The 19695-nt window shown below is 46.4% G+C and overlaps 1 protein-coding gene across 1 annotated transcript in view; it reads right to left on the bottom strand.

The window, feature by feature from the left end:
- Positions 1-2747: 2747 nt before the first annotated feature.
- SLC13A4 (solute carrier family 13 member 4) overlaps positions 2748-19695 on the bottom strand; it is a 39698-nt gene continuing 22750 nt past the window's right edge. Inside the window, exons 7-16 of the mRNA XM_030853926.2 lie at positions 19133-19210; positions 17165-17349; positions 15233-15352; positions 13848-13949; positions 13405-13506; positions 12591-12688; positions 12259-12383; positions 8877-9038; positions 7491-7628; positions 2748-4003 (exon numbers count right to left, since the gene is read on the bottom strand). Of these exons, the coding sequence (XP_030709786.1) occupies positions 3866-4003; positions 7491-7628; positions 8877-9038; positions 12259-12383; positions 12591-12688; positions 13405-13506; positions 13848-13949; positions 15233-15352; positions 17165-17349; positions 19133-19210 (1248 nt within the window). The 3' untranslated portion in view covers positions 2748-3865. The remainder of the gene's footprint in view (positions 4004-7490; positions 7629-8876; positions 9039-12258; positions 12384-12590; positions 12689-13404; positions 13507-13847; positions 13950-15232; positions 15353-17164; positions 17350-19132; positions 19211-19695) is intronic.

Below are 19695 nucleotides of genomic sequence, written 5' to 3'. Positions count from 1 at the left end.
CATCTGATTTAGTGTTTTATACAGTTAAGCAGTTTTGATTTAAAGGGACAATTTTATTTCCTTCTTTCCAACTCATAGTGAACTTTAAAAAAAAAATTAATTTATGGCTGCATTGGGTCTTCATTGCTGCGCGGGCTTTTTCTAGTTGTGGTGAGCCGGGGCTACCGTTCGTTGCGGTGCGTGGGCTTCTCATTGCAGTGGCTACTCTTGTTGAGCACGTGGGCGCGTGGGCTTCAGTAGTTGTGGCACGCGGGCTCAGTAGTTGTGGCTCATGGGCTCAGTAGTTGTGGCACACGGGCTTAGTTGCTCCATGGCATGTGAAATCTTCCCGGACTAGGGCTCGAACCTGTGTCCCCTGCATTGGCAGGTGGATTCTTAACCACTGCGCCACCAGGGAAGCCCCCTCTTTCTAAATCATTTACTCAATTTTCATTTGTGTGACTCTAGAGAAAAGTTGGGATGTGTGGGTTTTCCAGTCGTCTGTACTTAACGGGTTCATGGAGCATATAACATGCATCATGTTTTCACTTCCACTGGGCAATTCACTCCCTAGGTACTATGCTGATGTTTGTTTTTCTGCGGAGCTCTCTCACATTTTAAATGCTTTTTCTGTTACTCCTCCTGAAGGAACACTATATACCGTACTGGAGCATATGAGGCTTTTCTTCAGCTTCCCGGCTCGGACTTTGCACATACCATTTCCATGCCTTACACAGATGAATGAGTTCTTCTTTCCCTACTGACTGTTAGGGCCTTGCCTTATGGAAAGGAACAGGGCGATGAAGGGGAAGTATAGTGAGACCTTGCCTGATCTTGATAGGGAGTCTGTGAGACTTGGATTTTCCAGTGTTCAGTTTATACCTTTCCTAAATCTGGGTGCAATGTAGTCAAGTACTGAAGACCTAGCGGATGGCATGTTTTGAGGCACTGGGAGAGAAACAACCCAACGGTGAAGATTCGTGGAAAGTGCATGGGGCAGGGTGGGACATTGCAAAATCTGAGTTCTGCGCCTGCTTAGGAAAAGTGCAGTGACGTTGCCTGGTTCTTAGCTGTACAGCTGTACAGGATTGGACCAAGCAGAAGGTGCCCTGTAAAAAGTGCGGGCAGCGTGCTCGGCATTCATTCTGTGAGCACAGCCCCAGGATGGCTCCCTGTGCCCTCGGGTGCTGTCAGTTCCCTTTCTCTTTTAATGGTTTGGATATCTCAGTAGTGCGTGAGGGTGATTCTAGTGTTCAGATGTATTTTTCAAACAGGGTCCTAAAGCCACCTGCTTTATTTGGGCTCAGCTAAATAAACAGGGATCTATTTTGACAATGGAGGAAAAACTAGCTATTTTTTACTTCCTAAGATGGCATGTGAGTCTTTTTCATGTAAATACTAACATAAAAGATAGTATACCCTGTACTTCATGGGTGACTTAAAGGAATTTGAGAGACAACTTTAAGCAGATTTGATGTATAATCGAGAATAAGATGCAACTGTGCTTATTGTTTCTCAGTTTCATCATCTATAAAATGAGCTGGTATAAGATGATCACTTATAGCTTTTCTGCCCATGTAGAGTTGTGATATGAGAAGATAAAATCAAATTTAATATATTTGCAAGAGACAAGACTAGTAAGTACAGCTATTATTGTAGTTCCTGTCCAACAGCAGAGTGATTTTAGAAGACAAAGAATTGTTAGTCATAGCTGACCATTTGTTAGTCATATCTGGAACGAGCAATCTTCTTTGGCCTGAATCTGTGGTCTGGGGAGAACACAGTGCTGTTCAGGCTACTGACCAGACCAAAGTAAACACCCTTTCTGAGCTGGCTGCTTAGCTGACTGGCGGACCTGGCAGCAGCTGCAGGGGGGCTCCACTGCTTTCCCTTTCGGAGTGAGTCAGGGTCTCAAATAGCTGAACAGGGGCCAATCATTCTAAGTCAACTTTTCTTTCTCTTTTTACTTATTTATACTCCCAGAATCATCTTATCTGTGCCTTTGTCTTATTGTCTGACTTAAAGGCTTGGTGTCTAAGTTCTGTAATAGGTCAGACATTCGAGGATTTGGCTACCCTGACATTAGGAGTGACATTCTGACTCTTCTGAACTTTTTTTTTTTTTTTTTTGCGGTACGCGGGCCTCTCACTGTTGTGGCCTCTCCCGTTGCGGAGCACAGGCTCCGGACGCGCAGGCTCAGCGGCCATGGCTCACGGGCCCAGCTGCTCCGCGGCATGCAGGATCTTCCCGGACCGGTGCACGAACCCGTGTCCCCTGCATCGGCAGGCGGACTCTCAACCACTGCGCCACCAGGGAAGCCCCCCTGCTCCCCGAACATTTTAAAGCCACGTGACTGTAGTGATCTGGCTTCGTCAAACCAGACGTAGTGTACCTAATACTGGTATTTCATATGGGCTCATTCACTTTTATAAGTGGCCAGATAATTTGGCTTAAGCTAATTGGCAGAAGCAGTAATATTCCTGATTAAACCTGGTGCAAGTTTGGCACAAAAGAATTTTGTAACTCACAGATACTTGGTAAACTAAGGGAGTAACTTATTGGTTAATTATTATGGGAAAACTGCACGTGTTATCAATAGTAACTTAAAATCAATTCAAGAAGTGCAGCAACTGTGGGGTCCTCCTTTTCCCATAAGGTGTATTTAGCAAGTAACTGATGGTAGAAATCAGAAATGTGTAATGCCTGAAGACTGGAGGGCCTGGGAGCTTCATCCAGTCCTATAGCAAGGACCTCTGTCTTGGGGGAAAGGGTGTATAGTACAGGAGGAAGGAGGAGGCCTGGATTTCCAAAGTGATTTTTCTCAAAGGAAACGTTTATTGAGCAGGTACAGTTTACTATATTGTATAAGTTGTTGGGGACTTTAGGAGACGTAAGACATCTCCCCTCCCCTCAAGAGGCTCATTAACTTGTAGAAAGTGACTGATGTGTTTGGACCTTTCTGTGCTTGTCTTCTCAGGGACGAACTACTCATTACCTCCAGAAGAAAGTCCGTCAAATATCATTAATAGTGCGATGGTCTTAATCACAGTTTCGGCCTCCTTATAAGACAAGTATGAACGTTTTTTCTCCCTCCCGACACTTAACCAGCACGGTGGTATTGATGGTTAGTGATGAGTGAAGAGAGAGACACTAATCTCAATGTGTCTTCTTTCTCTACTTCCTTTTCCTTTGACAGAGAGAACAGCACCAGCCTCTTCCTGAAGGGGACTATTTCTTTACAGGAATTTGGTGCCAAGGTATAGAGAAGCCACTGAAGAGAGACACTTAAAAAGGAATCAGAGTAGTGATAAAAGAGTACTGATTGCCACAAAGAGGACTTACTAAGAACTGCCTTTTTGTGGAGAGAACTTATGATAGAAACACTTGAGAGAAATGAGGCAACATTAGGTCTCAAGTTCTAGGTGAGATTTTCCCCCAAAGAGAAGTCACTGGTGTCACTCTCTGTGCATAGGTAGGATGATTTGGATTTCTCCTTCTACTCCTAAAAGGGATCAAGAAATTAAGAATAACATCAAACCCAGTGAGGCTAGTCAGTTTGTGAGGATTAGCCTCTGAGGGGCAACAAAGACAGGCTTTTGTTTCTTCCTGTCTTCAGAAAGAGCTGATTGGAGAGACTAGATACAAGGAAGTGAGAACGGTTTTAGGTTTCCTTGAGCTGTGGTGCTAAGGAAGGAGGGCAGAGCAGAAGACACTAACATCCGAGCCTGTGCATTTGGTTGTTGAAGGCTCCCTGCAATTCACTCGAGGTGGTAGCTGGCGGAATCTTCTGCTGGGGGTTTTGCACTCCTAGTGGTTTGCTTGGCCTGTTGGTCAGATTCTGCCAGGTGCTGGCAGCTCCTTTGGTTGGGCCATTTGCCCACTTCTGTTAGGCCTGATCAGTGATGTTACTGACCTTAGCCCAGGCGGGAAAAGTGTCCAGGTGGAAGAGGCTAATTCCCCATGTATTGATGGCCACCATCACTATCACCAGGCCAATGACATTGACCCCCAGACCAGCCTTCACCTGCAGGAGACAAAGCAGCAGGACACACAGACTAGTCACCGTGAGCAGGCAGCAGCACAGATCCCCAGATGCTCCCCACCTGTGTCCCCTGCCTGAGCCTCACCCCCGATGTGATCACAGCCCACCTGCTTGGCCCCGATTTGTTCCAGTCACTGCCTGGGGTGCCCTAGTGGTGCCTTGTAGGGGGCACAGGACTGTTGAGGACAGGAGAGCAGGGAGGACTTGGGGCTGGGAGACGGCCATTAGAACCTTCTCTGTGTTTGTAGCACTCTCGCTATTACATGGAGGCCTAGAAGCCATGTACTTGGAACACCAGATCTTGGGATGTTAAGTTACACTAAAAAAAGGGTTCTGTAGCTACATCATAGGGAATGTGTTCATCAAGATTAAACAGAGCTTGTAAAGCAGGAACCTCTCAGAGCCTTTAATGTGCTGACACATACGACTCACAGGAGAGCCTGTATTCTATGACTGTTACCTTTTTTCCCCCAAGGAACAGCTCATGGAAGTAGTGTACCTTAGGTTCACCTGGGGCAACAGGTCAGCTGCCTTCCCACCAGCCCTTCCACAGGAAGGTGACACAGGCACCCTGGCTGGCATGGGGCCTTTGCTGCTTTCTCCTGAGGGAATGTCACCTCCACAGCTCTGACCCCTTCCATTTCTGTCCTGGCATTGACACTGCCAGGTGGAAGAGGGACGTGAGGGATGGCAGAGCCAGGGCCATTTGGAAAAGTGTACAGTAAGGATGGCTGGCATCCTACCAGGTGATGACCAAGTATACAGCGTGTCACCACAAGTCCACTAGCTGGGACTGAGTTGGGAAAGTTGCAAGGGAAAAATGAATGCCAGGGAATTGTTCTAAGCCAATGACTAGATGTGCCTTTCTGCCTTCTGGCTCAAGGCCTGGACTTAATCACCCTGGCCTCCTGGGCCTTTTGGCCTGGAGAACTAACCATGTTTTCCTAGCAGATGGGAGGAGGCAGGTTCTAAAGGAGCTAAATTAAGGCCGTTTTAGAGCTGAAAGGGACCACACAGAGCATCTAGTTTGAACCTCCTCACTTAGCAGGTGAGGAAACTGAAGTCTTGAGTCGGTACCCAGGCTGGGAATAGAACCCAGGACCGGCTCACTGCTCATCATCCAGTGCCTTTAAAAATGACTCTTTCTTCTTAGAGGAAAACATAGGCAGAACACTCTATGACATAAATTACAGCAAGATCCTTTTTGACCCACCTCCTAGAGAAATGGAAATAAAAACAAACATAAACAGATGGGACCTACTGAAACTTAAAAGCTTTTGCAGAGCAAAGGAAACCATAAACAAGACCAAAAGACAACCCTCAGAATGGGAGAAAATATTTGCAAACGAAGCAACTGACAAAGGATTAATCTCCAAAATATACAAGCAGCTCTTGCAGCTCAATATCAAAAAAACAAACAACCCAATCCAAAAATGAGCAGAAGACCTAAATAGACATTTCTCCAAAGAAGATATACAGATTGCCAACAAACACATGAAAGGATGCTCAACATCACTAATCGTTAGAGAAATGCAAATCAAAACTACAATGAGGTAACACCTCACACCAGTCAGAATGGCCATCATCAAAAAGTCTACAAACCATAGATGCTGGAGAGGGTGTGGAGAAAAGGGAACCCTCTTGCACTGTTAGTGGGAAGGTAAATTGATACAGCCGCTATGGGGAACAGTATGGAGGTTCCTTAAAAAACTAAAAATAGAACTATATGACCCAGCAATCCCACTACTGGGCATATACCCTGAGAAAACCGTAATTCAAAAAGAGACATGTACCACAATGTTCACTGAAGCTCTATTTACAATAGCCAGGACATGGAAGCAACCTAAGTGTCCATCAACAGATGAATGGATAAAGAAGATGTGGCACATATATACAATGGAATATTACTCAGCCATAAAAAGAAACGAAATTGAGTTATTTGTAGTGAGGTGGATGGACCTAGAGTCTGTCATACAGAGTGAAGTAAGTCAGAAAGAGAAAAACAAATACTGTATGCTAACGCATATATATGTAATCTAAAAAAAAAAATGGTTCTGAAGAACCTAGGTGCAGGACAGGAATAAAGATGCAGACGGTAGAGAATGGGCTTGAGGACATGGGTAGGGGGAAGGGTAAGCTGAGACGAAGTAAGAGAGAGGCATGGACATATATACACTACCAAACGTAAAATAGATAGCTAGTGGGAAGCAGCCGCATAGCACAGGGAGATCAGCTGGGTGCTCTGTGACCACCTAGAGGGGTGGGATAGGGAGGGTGGGAGGGAGGGAGACGCAAGAGGGAAGAGATATGGGAACATATGTATATATATAACTGATTCACTTTGTTATAAAGCAGAAACTAACACACCATTGTAAAGCAATTATACTCCAATAAAGATGTTAAAAAAACACAAAAGACTGTCTCTGATCACTTGATTCCAGGGTAGAAGGCAGGGTTGATCAGGGGAAGCACATGGCAGAGGGAGCGGGCCGGGGAGAAGCGGCGGGGGTGGTCTTCGTGGGGACAGGGGAGTTGGGGCAGAGCTCAGTAGGGGCAGACAGGGTTGTGTAGTAAGATCTGAGGGGGACAGAGGGGTGCTGTGACCTCTCTTCCCTGAAGTAATACAGATGACTCAGCTGAGCAGTTTGAAAGTAGAAAGGATCTGAATATCTGCTCCCAGCCTGAAGCTCTTCCTTTTCTCCATTTGATATTTACAGGGCTGCTGAGATCAAGTTTGGATTTGAGTGAAAAGTAAATAGGCCCTCAGCAAGGGTGAAGCGGCCGGGTTTCAGTCAGCCTGGCCCAGTCATCTGTATTAGTTTCTTCCTCCTTTCCCAGCCCCGTCAGCCCTGGGTATTAAAAAGCATAGCAGTGAGCATAGGTTGAGGGGTGGAGAGAGGATGTGCTGCACACTAAAATCAGCGGCAAAATGTACCCTCAGAGCTGTCTTTCGTGAGCCTCGCTGAAAACTAAGAAATGAGCTGTGAGTGCTTCATTTTGTAGTTGCTGCTTCGGGGGTTCCTTGCTTGGGGGAGAGAGTTGAATAGAAGGATCCTGTTCTTATCACCCTAGGTTCATGCAATGTCTCAGACTTAACCTTCTGTGAATAAACCAGCAACTCTGAGTGAATATCCCCACAGTCCAATGAAGAAACTGAGGCAAAGACTAGAACAAGCTCTTACCTTCTGGAACTGGGTCACATCCCGTGTCTGTCCCAGCTTTTTCTGTCCACATTCCCACTTTCTCCCAGATTAGGATTTTGGGAAGAGCACATTTTTGCTATTCTTGGTGCGCACGGACCATACAGAAACCTTTTACCAGGACCATTCTTTCTGCCACAGCAGACTGAGCTATGACAGGTCAAGGGCACCGCTTACAAAATAATAAACTTGAGGAGAAGGCCGTGCGGCCAGTCAGCCCTGTCCTCATGGCAGGTGGGCCTGGCAGGAAGAGGACACCCACGACTCACCATATCTTTAATCTGGCAGTGCCCATAGCTGAAGACGATGGCGTTAGGGGGGTTTCCCACTGGCAGCATCACTGCAAAGGAGATGCACATGGTGACTGGGATCAGGGTGTAGAGTGGATTTATGTGCAGCGTTTCGGACTAGGAGAAGAGAGAATTCACAGAAGCATTAGCCTTGAGATTAGACTTGCATTTCCTGTGCTAACTCTCATGAATGTGCTTTAAATGATGGCTCGGTGTTGGCTAACCTTGGCTGGACACCATGTGCTGGGGGCAGTTAAATCACACCCTCAAAAGCATGTAGTGCTGGGCTACTTGGATGGGTTCCCGCTGCTCACTCACTTCCCGTGGAAACATGGGCTCCAAGTGACTTCCCAGAAGGGATGTTTCATTTCTTGGTGCTGGTCTAAGGAAGTGGTTTTAAAATTTGATTCTTTAGCTGAGAAATTCTTCAAACACAGATCTCATGAATAAGCTGCTTTGACTGGAGTAGGCATCTCTCTCTCTCGGGGTGCAGAATTAAGGTTTTTTTTCCTAGGTAAGATAATTGCCTTACATGGGACTTGAGCCCATGGTCTTACCCTCAATGTTGCCAAGTTTTAACTAAGTGCATTCCCATGCTCGCACAGGCAGGGTGATGGAAGGGAGAAGTTGGAGGGAGTCCTCTGAGCAATGAGCAAAGAGTGGCTGGGAGGAGTTTGGGGTTAGAAAGAGCAGGAAGATATTATTTTGTTGGCAATGAGAAGGAGCCTTCATTTTACAGGTTCCACCTCACAGAATGGGACAGAGGCAGCATTTTGTTTGGTGCATTACCTTTGGGGCTGCTTAGCCAGGCTGAGATCTGGCAGTTGCTCCCTCCCCTATTCCATTAATAACAAATTGTTCTGAGACCGTGGAATGAGGCTGGCATTGCTCATAATTCTCAGAATCTCCTGGACAGAGAAGCTGGGTGGAGGCGCTGATGACAGAGCTGTGGTTTTGGTCTCTGCAGCCGAGAGTACTTCTGGGAGCATTTTGCCTCCATTTTCTGTAGCTATTTCTCCCGCCCTCCTGTTAGGTCTCATCTTAGGAGAGAAAGGTTGATGATGATTGTGGGGAATTAGAATCCTAGGGTTTTAAGGTTATCTTGTCCACTCTTGTTTCCATTCAGGGCTGCCCCTAAACTAAGCCTAGTCCTTTGGAAAAGGGTTTCTAGAACTCTTGCTGTTATTAATTATCTATTTACTTATCAGTTACTATTTGAAATAGACTTCATTTATCAAACTATGGCTTGAACACCAATCAGTGAAGGCTGTGGCAATGACCAGAAGAGAGAGTCCAGCCGTGGAACTGCCCCTGTCTGTTCCTGTGGTAGCCGGTCTGGATATCTGGGAACCCTGCTCTACTCACCAGGCTGCACAGGATGGGCAGGAAGATGGTGATGGTGGCCGGATTGCTCACAAACTCTGTGACAATGGACACCAGGATGCACGCCAGCAGGGTGACGGCCCACGGTGGGAGGCTACTCAGAGACAACATCTGGTGCCCAATCCACGTGGAAAGGCCGGAGCTCTGCAGGAGACAAGGTGATGCAGTGAGAAGAAAGCGGGAAAGGCCACTCCCAGTGGAATTCTTAGCCTCCAGAAGGTCAGGGATGGTGAGGGGCTGAAAGGGACCACCAGGAGCCATCTTATTTGCTTCCCTGTTTTCAGGCAGACTGGACCCACAGGCATTCCTGATTTTTTATGGTTAGATCACTATGTAGCCCAGCAAATTCTTTTTTTTTTTTAATGATTGTACACCATTCAGTCTAATTAGGGCCTCCTGGTCAGTCATTGTCACAGGGCACGGAGAGCCTCTAATTGCTGAGATCCTCCTTAGCCCTGATATGACTTGGCAGGGATTGGAGATCTTTGGGGTGATGAGCCCCTCAACTTCAAACTTGTTACTCTTTCTCCAGCCTCTGACAGTCTCATGCTGTGCATTCAATCAACAATTCCCTTTACACCGATTGCCAAGTGTAATCCTTAATCCTGCTTTTGAAATCTATTTCTCTTATTTTATCACCCGTGAAATGGGAAAAATTATCAACATGTTTGGATAGTAACCTTTTCTCTGGTTTGGGGGGCCTTGAATGGGCAAGACTGAACATTAGAAGTTTTACATGAGTAATGAAGGAGAGAGGGATTACAGGTCTATCTCCACGTAGTGGGGAAGGTGCCACGTCACTGGCCTAGAAACAGTCATTCAGTCTCAACCTGTGTTAGGTTCAAATCTCATCGTGGCTGACATCAGGATCTACCATCTGCCCATGCTTTTTGGCAACACGATATAAAGGCATATTGCCACGCTTGAACATTTTCCATTAGCAACACCTGTACACATCTACTCAAATCAATGAATATTCCCATTTGGAATAATTCATTAGGTTGGAAGATGTCCATCTGCCAATGATGAGGGCTCTCCCCCTCCCCTAAAAATGAAGGGCACAAATGAGTTTATGTTCTTAAAAAACCCCAGGTTGCCATACGCATTCACCAGCTCTCCCCACCCTCCCTCCTCTCCCTTCTATGGTTGACAAGCTCCGACTTTTGCTGTTTACCCTCTAGATTGCAAATGCAATAAAGAAATGGGCAGTAGGGCAGATAGCAAGGTGAGACATTTTATGATTCCTCAAGCTGTAAGCCCTACTCATGTTCTGCTGTTAAAGACTGCCTTACTACACTGTCAGCAGGCCACCCTTTCTCCTCTTTTCCAAGTTCATCAAAACCTCCTTTGATCTCCACAGCACCCTGGCCACTTCATGACATGCTCATAGACGACTGATGACCAAAGGGCTTCAGAATTCTCTCATGTAGCCATTTTTACCTTGGACCACTTCCCTTTCTTTTTTCTCAACTGACCAAGAGCTATAAATCCAGTGTGTGGGGACTACCTCAATTAATGGTAGGTGCAGAGTCTCGAGGCCTACAGGAACTCTGTAATTGTTATCTCTTGTGACACATTAAATTTTGCTCTCTGGACAAAGAGAGGGGAGGGAGAGCAGTTAGCTGAGTGGAAACAGTATGTTTTATAAAGAAATGGATTTTTATTTATCATGTTTTCCACATAGTACTTGTAAGTAAAGTGAAATAACTTAGTGGCAATTTTCTTTTTCAGAACAACGAGTTGATACTATAATGAAATAAACTGGTAAATTAGACTGCAAAGTTAGGAAAAAAAACACAGCAAAGGAAACCTTAATTTTTTAAACCCTTGGTATGAAAACATTTTTTATTGGATTTTCCTCACTAATGTTAAGACTGAAATTATTTGAAATTCAGTAGGAATCACACATATTGTACCTGAATTATATTATTAAAGTAGTAGTCAGTAGGTTCTACAGTTATACCAACTATACATGAACAATTTTGGTTAAAAAAGAAAAAAAAAAGATCTTGCCAGGCTAGGCTCAGAGGCCAAAACTAACCACTGAAATTCAACAAAGATAAATATGATATTGTGAACTTGGAATCAAAAATATTGACAGCATATATACAGGATTGGTTGAAGGACTTGAAGCTTAATAGTAGCTAACAATGAAAAGAATGAAGCGTTTTAGTTGACTGCAGTTTCAATATAAATATTGACATGAATGACAATGAAGCCTTATAAAAGCTTCCATAAAAATACAGGATGGGGCTTGGGTAATTAACTATTCTACTCTGCACTAGACCGACCACCCCTGGACTGTGTTTGAGCAAAGGCAAAGTGGTCCTAAGGAGAAAGACCAGCATGGTAAGGGGTCACTACTATGAGGAATGGTTAAAGGAACTAGGGAGTTTTTGTTGGAAGAAAAAAATGATCTCAAGGGACCTGATTGTCTTTGTTGTTTTAATAATTATTACAGGAGAGGAGAGGGTTCCTGAGAAGAAAGCCAGAACAAAGAGTGGAAGACATCCAGAGGACCTGAACTGAAAGTAAAGAACAATATTCTTTGTTGGCTGTGCAGGGCTTGCCCTGTCACTGGAGGTGTCCTGGAGGGAAATCTCTATTTGGGTGGGAAGATGGGACTCAGTGTCGCTCCATGGCTCCTTCCAAGTGGAGGATTCTGTGACTTTGTTACTGATGCAGAAAGCATTTAGGCCCACAATGAATGGGCAGTGAAAAGTGAGCCAAGTTTAGAATGGGTGGATGTAGATAGACGAGGTAGAGGAAGAAAACAGGGAGACCCCTAACCTGCTTGATTCTTAGGACTGTTTATTTCAGGAAGGGCTAACAATCTAGGAAAATCAACTCTTTCCCACCAGCCCCCTTTAAAAGATCTCATCCCAAATCCTCCCAGTCAGGAAGTGGGGGGCATTTATATCTGCCTTAGCATACATTCTCCAAAGGGTCTCAATATATGCATATGGAGTCCATATGCATACGGACTCACAAGTTGCTGTGAGTCATTCTGGAGCATCTCTGGGCCCTTACACCTTACACCTATCACCACTGTCAAAACTCCAGAAGGACATGCCTGCAAAGTCCAGTACATCTTTTGCTTGTAGCAGTGTGGGCCCATAAGTGAGGTGTGAATGCCTGTGTGCCGTGACTGTGGCACAGCTATCTGTAACTCTGTTCCCAGTAGTGCCAGCTTAGAAGGTGGGACAGGATGTCCATTCCTGGCTGAACTGCTTCCCTTCCCAGTGACTGGGGTGAACATTCACCTCTCAGCGCCTTTGAATCTTCCTTCTCGGCACCATAATGACTCATTAGGTCAAGCTGCTGGAAAAACATTGGACCCAATAAGAACAGATTCAAGGGTTACCTTGCTGCCAGAAGCCAGAGCATAGCCTCCTCCCACCAGAATGACAATCTCCCAGGGCATGGTCTTCTGGAAGTCCTTCCACGTGATCATGGGCTCCGTCCCCGGTGAGGGCTCCTGGTCTTCCCCTGGATCACAGGTAGACAGCGAGGCAGAGCCAGATGAACCCTAATGGGTGTGATTTGTGGAGACAGGGGCCTAATTGATGAACCAGAGGATACTCTGCTATTCTGGGAGGAGTTGGAAGGGCTTTGGTAAGGCTCCTCCCAAAATTCTGACTTCGACCATTATTTGACTAGAGCCAGCCCCAACTTCTTCTCTTGAACTCCTCTCACCATCGTTCTTTTTCCCGAAGCAAGGCTTCTTCGCTGGAATCAGGAAGAGGAGGAAGCCAAGGAAGACAGAGACTGTGGCATCGGTGCGGTAGCCCTTCCTGGCGAAGAGACAAGAAGAGCTGGGGAGAGGGTCAGGAAGCCCAGGGGTAACACAGTGTCTCAGGACAGCCTGTCTGAACACAGTGCCTCTCTTGACCTAGTCTAGAGGGGACGTCAACCTTCCTTCTTGCCAGTTGCTGCCATGCTGTCCGGTGGTGGATTTAATGGGCAATAGTTAATGTCTGGAGGCAGGGCCTGGTTAGGGTAGATGTCTTAGTGTGAATTTATGGACCTATTAAAAGGAGTGGTCAGGAGTTATTTAGATAAAGGAGACTAGAAAAGGATGAGTTCTCTTTCCTGGGAGGGTCACAAGCTGGCACTGAGAGCTTGTGGCCTGTGGCCCTGGCCCTCGGGAATATGTAGGGGTGGGACAGGCCTCGGCCACAAGGACCATGGTCTTTACAGGTGGTGTTTTACTCTGCAGACATATTCCCCTTTAACTCTCATAACAATTGAGGTTCCAAGAGCTTAAGTAACAAGACCAAGGTCATGTGGATGGTAAGTGGCAGCTCTTGATCCCAAGCCTGGACTCAGACTCCAAAGACTATTTTCTTCCTGACTCCACACTGCAGCTTCCCTAAAAAAGGGGGACTTTCAAGGGAACAAAGTGCTTCCTGGGTTCACGACTATCCCGAAGAATCTGGGAGGGGACACCGGCGGGTACTGCCTGAAGGGTTTGGGTTAGTGGGTGGTTCTCAGAGACAGTATCCTTTACTTTTCAAAGAAGGAATCCCAACCAGGAACAAAGCCAGGCTCCCGGGTAAACCACAGCACCGTCATCAGGATGAAGAAAAATCCAGTCACCATTTCCGGGTAGCTATAAAAGAAAACAGACCCACTCCAGGAACTGGGAAGTTTCTGTTAGCTTTCAGACTTTGCTTTGGGATGCTCCTGTATGCAGAGCTCCAATAGTGGAGACCTAAAACGCAGCTACTGCTTAACCACTTGGACTTGGAATACAGCAGAGGGGAAGGGTGGCCCTTAGAGTCTGGGCCAGCTTGACTTTGGCATTAAGTAGCACCTCTAAATACCTAGATTCGTAGTTGATGAAAATTCCCCCAGCTCAAGGGACCGCTGAGAACAAGCCTGCTTCTGCGCACACTTTACCTGCCACATTTTCTCCTGGGGAAGGAGAGAGGGTGAAGGGCTGATTCTTACGTAATGGCTCCCAGCTTTTCATATTCCTCTTGGATCCTCTTCTCTGATAACTCTTCCCTTTTGGTCTTCTTCTTCTTACTCAGAGAGCAGGTCTCTTTAAAACTGAGATGGGAGAATGAGCAAAAGAATAAAGGAAGCACACTTCTGAGGCCCAGAGGACAACAGGTCTTAAGCAAATACTAAACTACTGGCTGGCTGGCTGTGATGGTGCTTCTCTCCACTCGCCCCACCTATCACGCGACTCTTGATCTGCCAAGTTACACAGCCTCTCATCAGCCTTCTCCCCAGCCTTTCGGGTATATCTCTGGTATATATATGTAAAGTCATGTCTCATGGACTTGTGCAAGTGTACTTATGTGAGGTTGTTTCTACACACTTGTATTTTTAATTTTTTTTGCCCAGTTGGGTTTTTTAATTAATCAATTAATTAATTAAATTTGGCCGCTCCATGCAGCATGTGGGATCCTAGTTCCCCAACCAGGGATGGAACCCGCACCTCCTGCATTGGAAGTGCAGAGTCTTAACCACTGGACCACCGGGGAAGTCTCTACACACTCGTCCTTTACATAAGTGAGAATCAATGTGATGCGGCATATGTGTATAGATGCTTATATATTTGTGTGTTGCACACACACATAGGTGTGTGTATGTGTATCTGTCTAGAGACAAGGCTTGTCTGGGGTGAAAGTGGGTGTTACTTTTCAATTAGCAGCACTGGAGGCACAGAAGTATACAGTTATCTTTGATTTGACAATTGTCTCTGAGTTATTAAAATAAAAAGTCAACTCAGAGAACATTCCCTGAGCAATGGGAATGTTGGGTCCCCGGACTCATAGCAAAACATCATATACATCTTCCCTTTATGTGTTCGGAGCTGATCAAGTTTGGAGTCAGCATCCGTAATGAGTAAAAGGCTGGCTAAGCAAATTAATATTAGAAATAATATTGCACGAGGAATGTCTAATATTATTTTGAGGGATATGAGCATATTTCATACAGCTACTAAGTATAAATCAGTCATGTCTATAAAATTAAGCCTAAGGGAACTTCTACTTGGCATCATTTCTTTAGAAATTAGTTCAAATTACTCTGTATGGAACTACATTAAACACTCTGCGATTCAGACTCTTTATGAATCCAGCACTTCCCCGACCAGTTGGTTGAAATTAAGAACATTTCATTGCCGAGCTCATAGTGAAGTGCAGAGTCCACGTATGTTCAGAGTGTCTAGAAGATGTGATGCCCGACTCCTCATCTAGTCCACTGCATCCTCCGGGCACCCTCTGTGGTTACTTGGCAGCTCCCCGTTGGATGGCACCCTCCAGGGCTTGCGCCATGGCCCTGGATGGACAGGAGAGCCTTGCTGGCAGGGCCCTGGGACTCACTTGCAGCCCAGGAACAGCCAGTGCATCCAGAACCAGCTGACCACCAGCATGATGAGGGAGATGGGGAAGCTGAAGAGGAACCAGGTGCCGAAGTTGACCACTTCTGCTGCTGGATACTGGCTGGAGGGGAAAGAACCAGGTCAGTGATTAGAAAAGGGTGGATTTCCATTTGGTATTTCGGGGTAATACGCTAAATGGTCCTTAAGAAGACAGAGCAGAGCTCATGGTAGAGCTAATGATAAAAATATGGTAAAACATTATCGAGAACTCACTTGGCAGCTGCAGCTGCACTGAGCCCTGCCAAGAATTATGAAATAAGCTAAAAAAGCATCCAGGCAACCAAAATCGATACCACTGAAGTGTATATACTTTGCCCTCAGGAGAATCACTCTGGATCTGTTTGCTCTTAATTTATGTAAAGATTCTGATCTGGATTTCAAGACAACAGAATAGAGGAGGCAATCTGATGTACTTTCTTTGTAAAGTCACTGAAGGAATGTTTTTTTAAAAAATTTATTTATTTCATTTATTTTTGGCTGCGTTGGGTCTTCGTTGCTGCGCACTGGCTTTCTCTAGTTGCGGCGCGCGGGGGCTATACTTCGTTGCGGTGTGTGGGCTTCTCATTACGGTGGCTTCTCTTGTTGTGGAGCACGGGCTCTAGGCGTATGGGCTTCAGTAGTTGTAGCACATGGGCTCAGTAGTTGTGGCTCAGGGGCTCTAGAGCGCAGGCTCAGTAGTTTTGGAGTACGGGCTTAGTTGCTCCGTGGCATGTGGGATCTTCCCGGCCCAGGGCTCAAACCCGTGTCCCCTGCATCAGCAGGCAGATTCTTCACCACTGCACCGCCAGGGAAGCCCCCAAGGAATGTGTTTTGACTGGGGGACACAAGGCATCAATTCTGGAGAACTTCGGTCTCTAGAGCCTCATGAAGGTTCTAGATGTGAACTTTGCCCACAGGAGAACCATGGCATGGAATCTCCAAATCTGTTATCAACATCCACTGCTTAGGGGGCCTCCTTGATCTTAGGGGGCCAAGGAGGTTATCTGGTGGACTCCTTGTTCATCATTGGGCAGAGCTGTGGCCCCAGCCCAGGTGACCACCTGGTCATCTCAACCTCTGTATCAACATTTCCTCATCTTTCCCCTCATTTACGTCAAGGGCAACTCTGTTTCCCCAGCTGCTGAAGCCCCAAGCCTGACAATGAGACTTGGGCTTTCCCTCTCTTAGGCTCTTCCTAACCCTACCCAGACCGGTCGAGTCTCCCTCTGAATGTTGCTCAGATCTGGCCATTTCTCCTCCCACTGCTGCCCAGGCCACCATCAGCTCTCTCCTGGGCATCTGTAGCCATGTCCTGGTTTGTCTTCCTGCTGCCTGCCTTTTCTGTTCCAAACCATTGTCCATTTTTAAAATCCAGAATGAGTTTTCAAAACTGTAAATATGATAACCTCACTCCCTGCCTAAAATTCTTCAAAGGCTTCTCACGGCCTTTCGGACGAAGTCCAAGTTCCTTAGTGGGCCCTGCGAGACCCTCTGTGATCTGCGCATCCACCTCCCTGGCCTCCTTTTGCCCTCTGTCATTTTCTTTTACGTGCTCTGCTCTCTTGCCTCTGAGCCTACTACACTGTTTTCTTTGTCTGGAAGATCTCCCTTCATCTAGTTAACTCCAGCTTGGCCTGCACGTCTCCACTTTCATCGTCGCCTCTTTGGGAAGTAATTTCCTCCCTCTAGACTGGGTGGGGTCCCTCAGCAGGGCTCCCCCGGCAGAATCCCACCCTTCTTGTCACATTTAACTGTAATGACTTGATCATCTTTTTTCCCTCTTAGTACAGAAACTGCTCTGGTTCGATTTTCTTTGGTATACTCAGCACCTGGTTCTGTCCCTGACACACAGTGGGTGGTTAGTAAATATTTGTTGACGGAGTGAATTACTTACTTATTGAAGTGTTCCAAGAAAATGAGGCTGGTGGAGGTGCCAATGATGGTGGTCAGGCCCCCAATGGTGGCGGCATAAGAGATGCTCAGAGAGAGGCACTTGCAGATCATTTGGTCATGCTGGGACTTGTACTTTCTTTTGAGTTCCTGGTTCCTGGGGCTGGGGGTCAGGACTGGTGGCTTTTCCTACCAAAGGAAAATCAGTGAATTTCTCCAACCCAGCTTGGGCTGTCTGGCACACAAAGCATGAAAAACAGGGGCACCATTGTGCAGTGGAAAGCTTGGGTGTCAGAAAAACAAATCCCAGTCCCAGTTCTACCTTTTACCAACTTGGGCAGCCCCATCTCAGCTGCAGTTTCTGTAAAATGGGGAAAATCCTATTTTCTCTGCCAGATTGTTTTGAAAAGTACATGGAATGCACTTGGAACACTTCCTGGCATTTAACAAATGATAAGCTATTATTATTTTTGTTATGGGTATTAACAGCACATTCTGTTTTTCACTTGAATTCCAGTAAAACTGGCTGCTCTCCACTTTGTGTCTAAATACCAAATAGAAGGTGGTTATTCTACGTGGAATTAAAATACAGTCCTGGTTGGGAGATGACTGAAAAATAAGCTTTGCATTATAGAAAGAGTCCAGCTTTCACTGGGCGGAGAGTCAAAGTGTGTGATTCTCTCCTTCCTTCTTTCTCACTTTTTCCCTTCTTGCCTATTGGCTTTCCCTTCCCACTTTCCCCTCCCCCTTGCATATAAACCTCAGCCTGGCCATGGTCCTTTCAGGCCCTGCGTGGTCCACGTGACGGCCTTTCAGGGTCAGCATATAAACCTCAGCCTGGCCACGGTCCTCTCAGGCCCTGTGTGGTCCATGTGACGGCCTTTCAGGGTCAGCAGTTGTTGACCTCTGGTCTCAACTGTGGACTAAAGAAGCAAGTGCCCCTCTGTCCTGCCAGGCCTGGCCCCAAATTGTGAAACTAGGAGTAGCCTGGTACAAATGTCAGCAGGCCAGGTCATAGGAAAACTAAGGGGAAGAGGCCACCCTGCCACATTTCTCAAAGCCCGTAACCACTGCCCCATCTGCCTAGGAGGGCCCAGAAAAGGCTGGATCCCGCCACATTTTCCTGAAAGATTCATTGATTGTAAGAGCTGGGGGAGACCTCAGAGATTCTCTGGTCCAGTAGTTTTCCACAGTCCTTTCTCCTAATGAAAATTTACATGGACCTCCAATAGAGAAAACAAATGTAGCATTTAATGGGCAAACATCTATTTTTTAACTGAAAGTACACACATAGGGTCAGGGAGACTTGGATTTGAATCGAGGTTCTCCTCTGAGGCTGAGGCCTTGGGTACATGATTTCATCTCTCTGCGTCTCTGTCAAAATGGAGTTCAAAGTTGCTACCTCTCTGAGCCAAGACTAGAGAGCAAACGCTCAGCCCAGTGCTCGGTATTTAATAAACAATGGCATTTATTTATGATGATACGGATGCTACATAATTGAGATGATTTTGATGAACACAAAAATTTGAAATCAAGGGCTATAAGTGATGGTTGCAATTTTACACCACCTTCGACGTCCATTGTACTTCTGCATTTTGTTTCAGTGATCAAGTACCAGGAAAATCAGGGAACAGAAAAGCAGTTGCCTTAAAATCTCAGGATACGCGAATAAAATATGTGCAGTGCCCCTGAAGCACCTTTGAGGAGTAGTTTGAACACCTCTGATCTAGTCCAAGTCTCAGTTTTTATAGCTGAAGAAACTGGGGCTCAGACAGTGGAATGACTTGCCAAAGTCAACAGCGAGTGGGATGTCTTATCTCCGTGGCACACGCAGGCCAGACACACAGATGGATGAAGTGTGCCTGGCGACAGCCCGCTAGCCTGACACCCTCACAGCTTCACGAGCAGGGCCCCTTGGGAAGCTCAAGGCACTTCACGTAGGAAACAGGATGAGGAGGTGCAATTCCATTACCTGAGACGCGCGCTGCTTCTTGTCCTGGTGGTTTGCTGCTCTGGCGGAGCTGGTGATGGCGGGCACGCCATTCAGGTTCTGTCGGGACACAGACCGTCACACTACCACGAGGAGACTGTGGGGCCTGGAGAAGCCACCTGATCACCCTGGGGGCACCCACGCCTCCTCCCTGTGGGACTCGGAGACCAGAAGCAGGGCGAGCAGGTGGTAGAGAGCCACCCCTACTGTGCCTGCCGCCTTCTCGCAGGTTCCCCATTTGAAGAGGCTTTTGAAACTTGGAAAAACATGGCTCTGTCCTTATGGGAGAGCTTGGCTTTCTAGAACTTCATTAGCTAACGAAGAACCCTTCATTTTTCTTTAACACAAAGAACATGAAAAAAGAAATCGCACACAACCAAGTCCACAGTTTGGACGGATCAAAGCCCATCCATTGGGACTGAGGTAAGAAGAGATGTAAACCCAGCCCTGGGCAAGGGGGTGAGGCCACGTAGAGTGTGCAGGCAAACTTGGCTTTCCCCTATAAACGTGTCCCCTTTTTATAATAAGATTTTTGTAAACGAATC

The sequence above is a fragment of the Globicephala melas genome, chromosome 9 (genome assembly GCF_963455315.2).
Source record: "Globicephala melas chromosome 9, mGloMel1.2, whole genome shotgun sequence".
Lineage (NCBI taxonomy): Eukaryota > Metazoa > Chordata > Mammalia > Artiodactyla > Delphinidae > Globicephala > Globicephala melas.
Note: the sequence above shows the minus strand (reverse complement) of the source record. Positions and strands in the feature narration are given on the sequence as shown.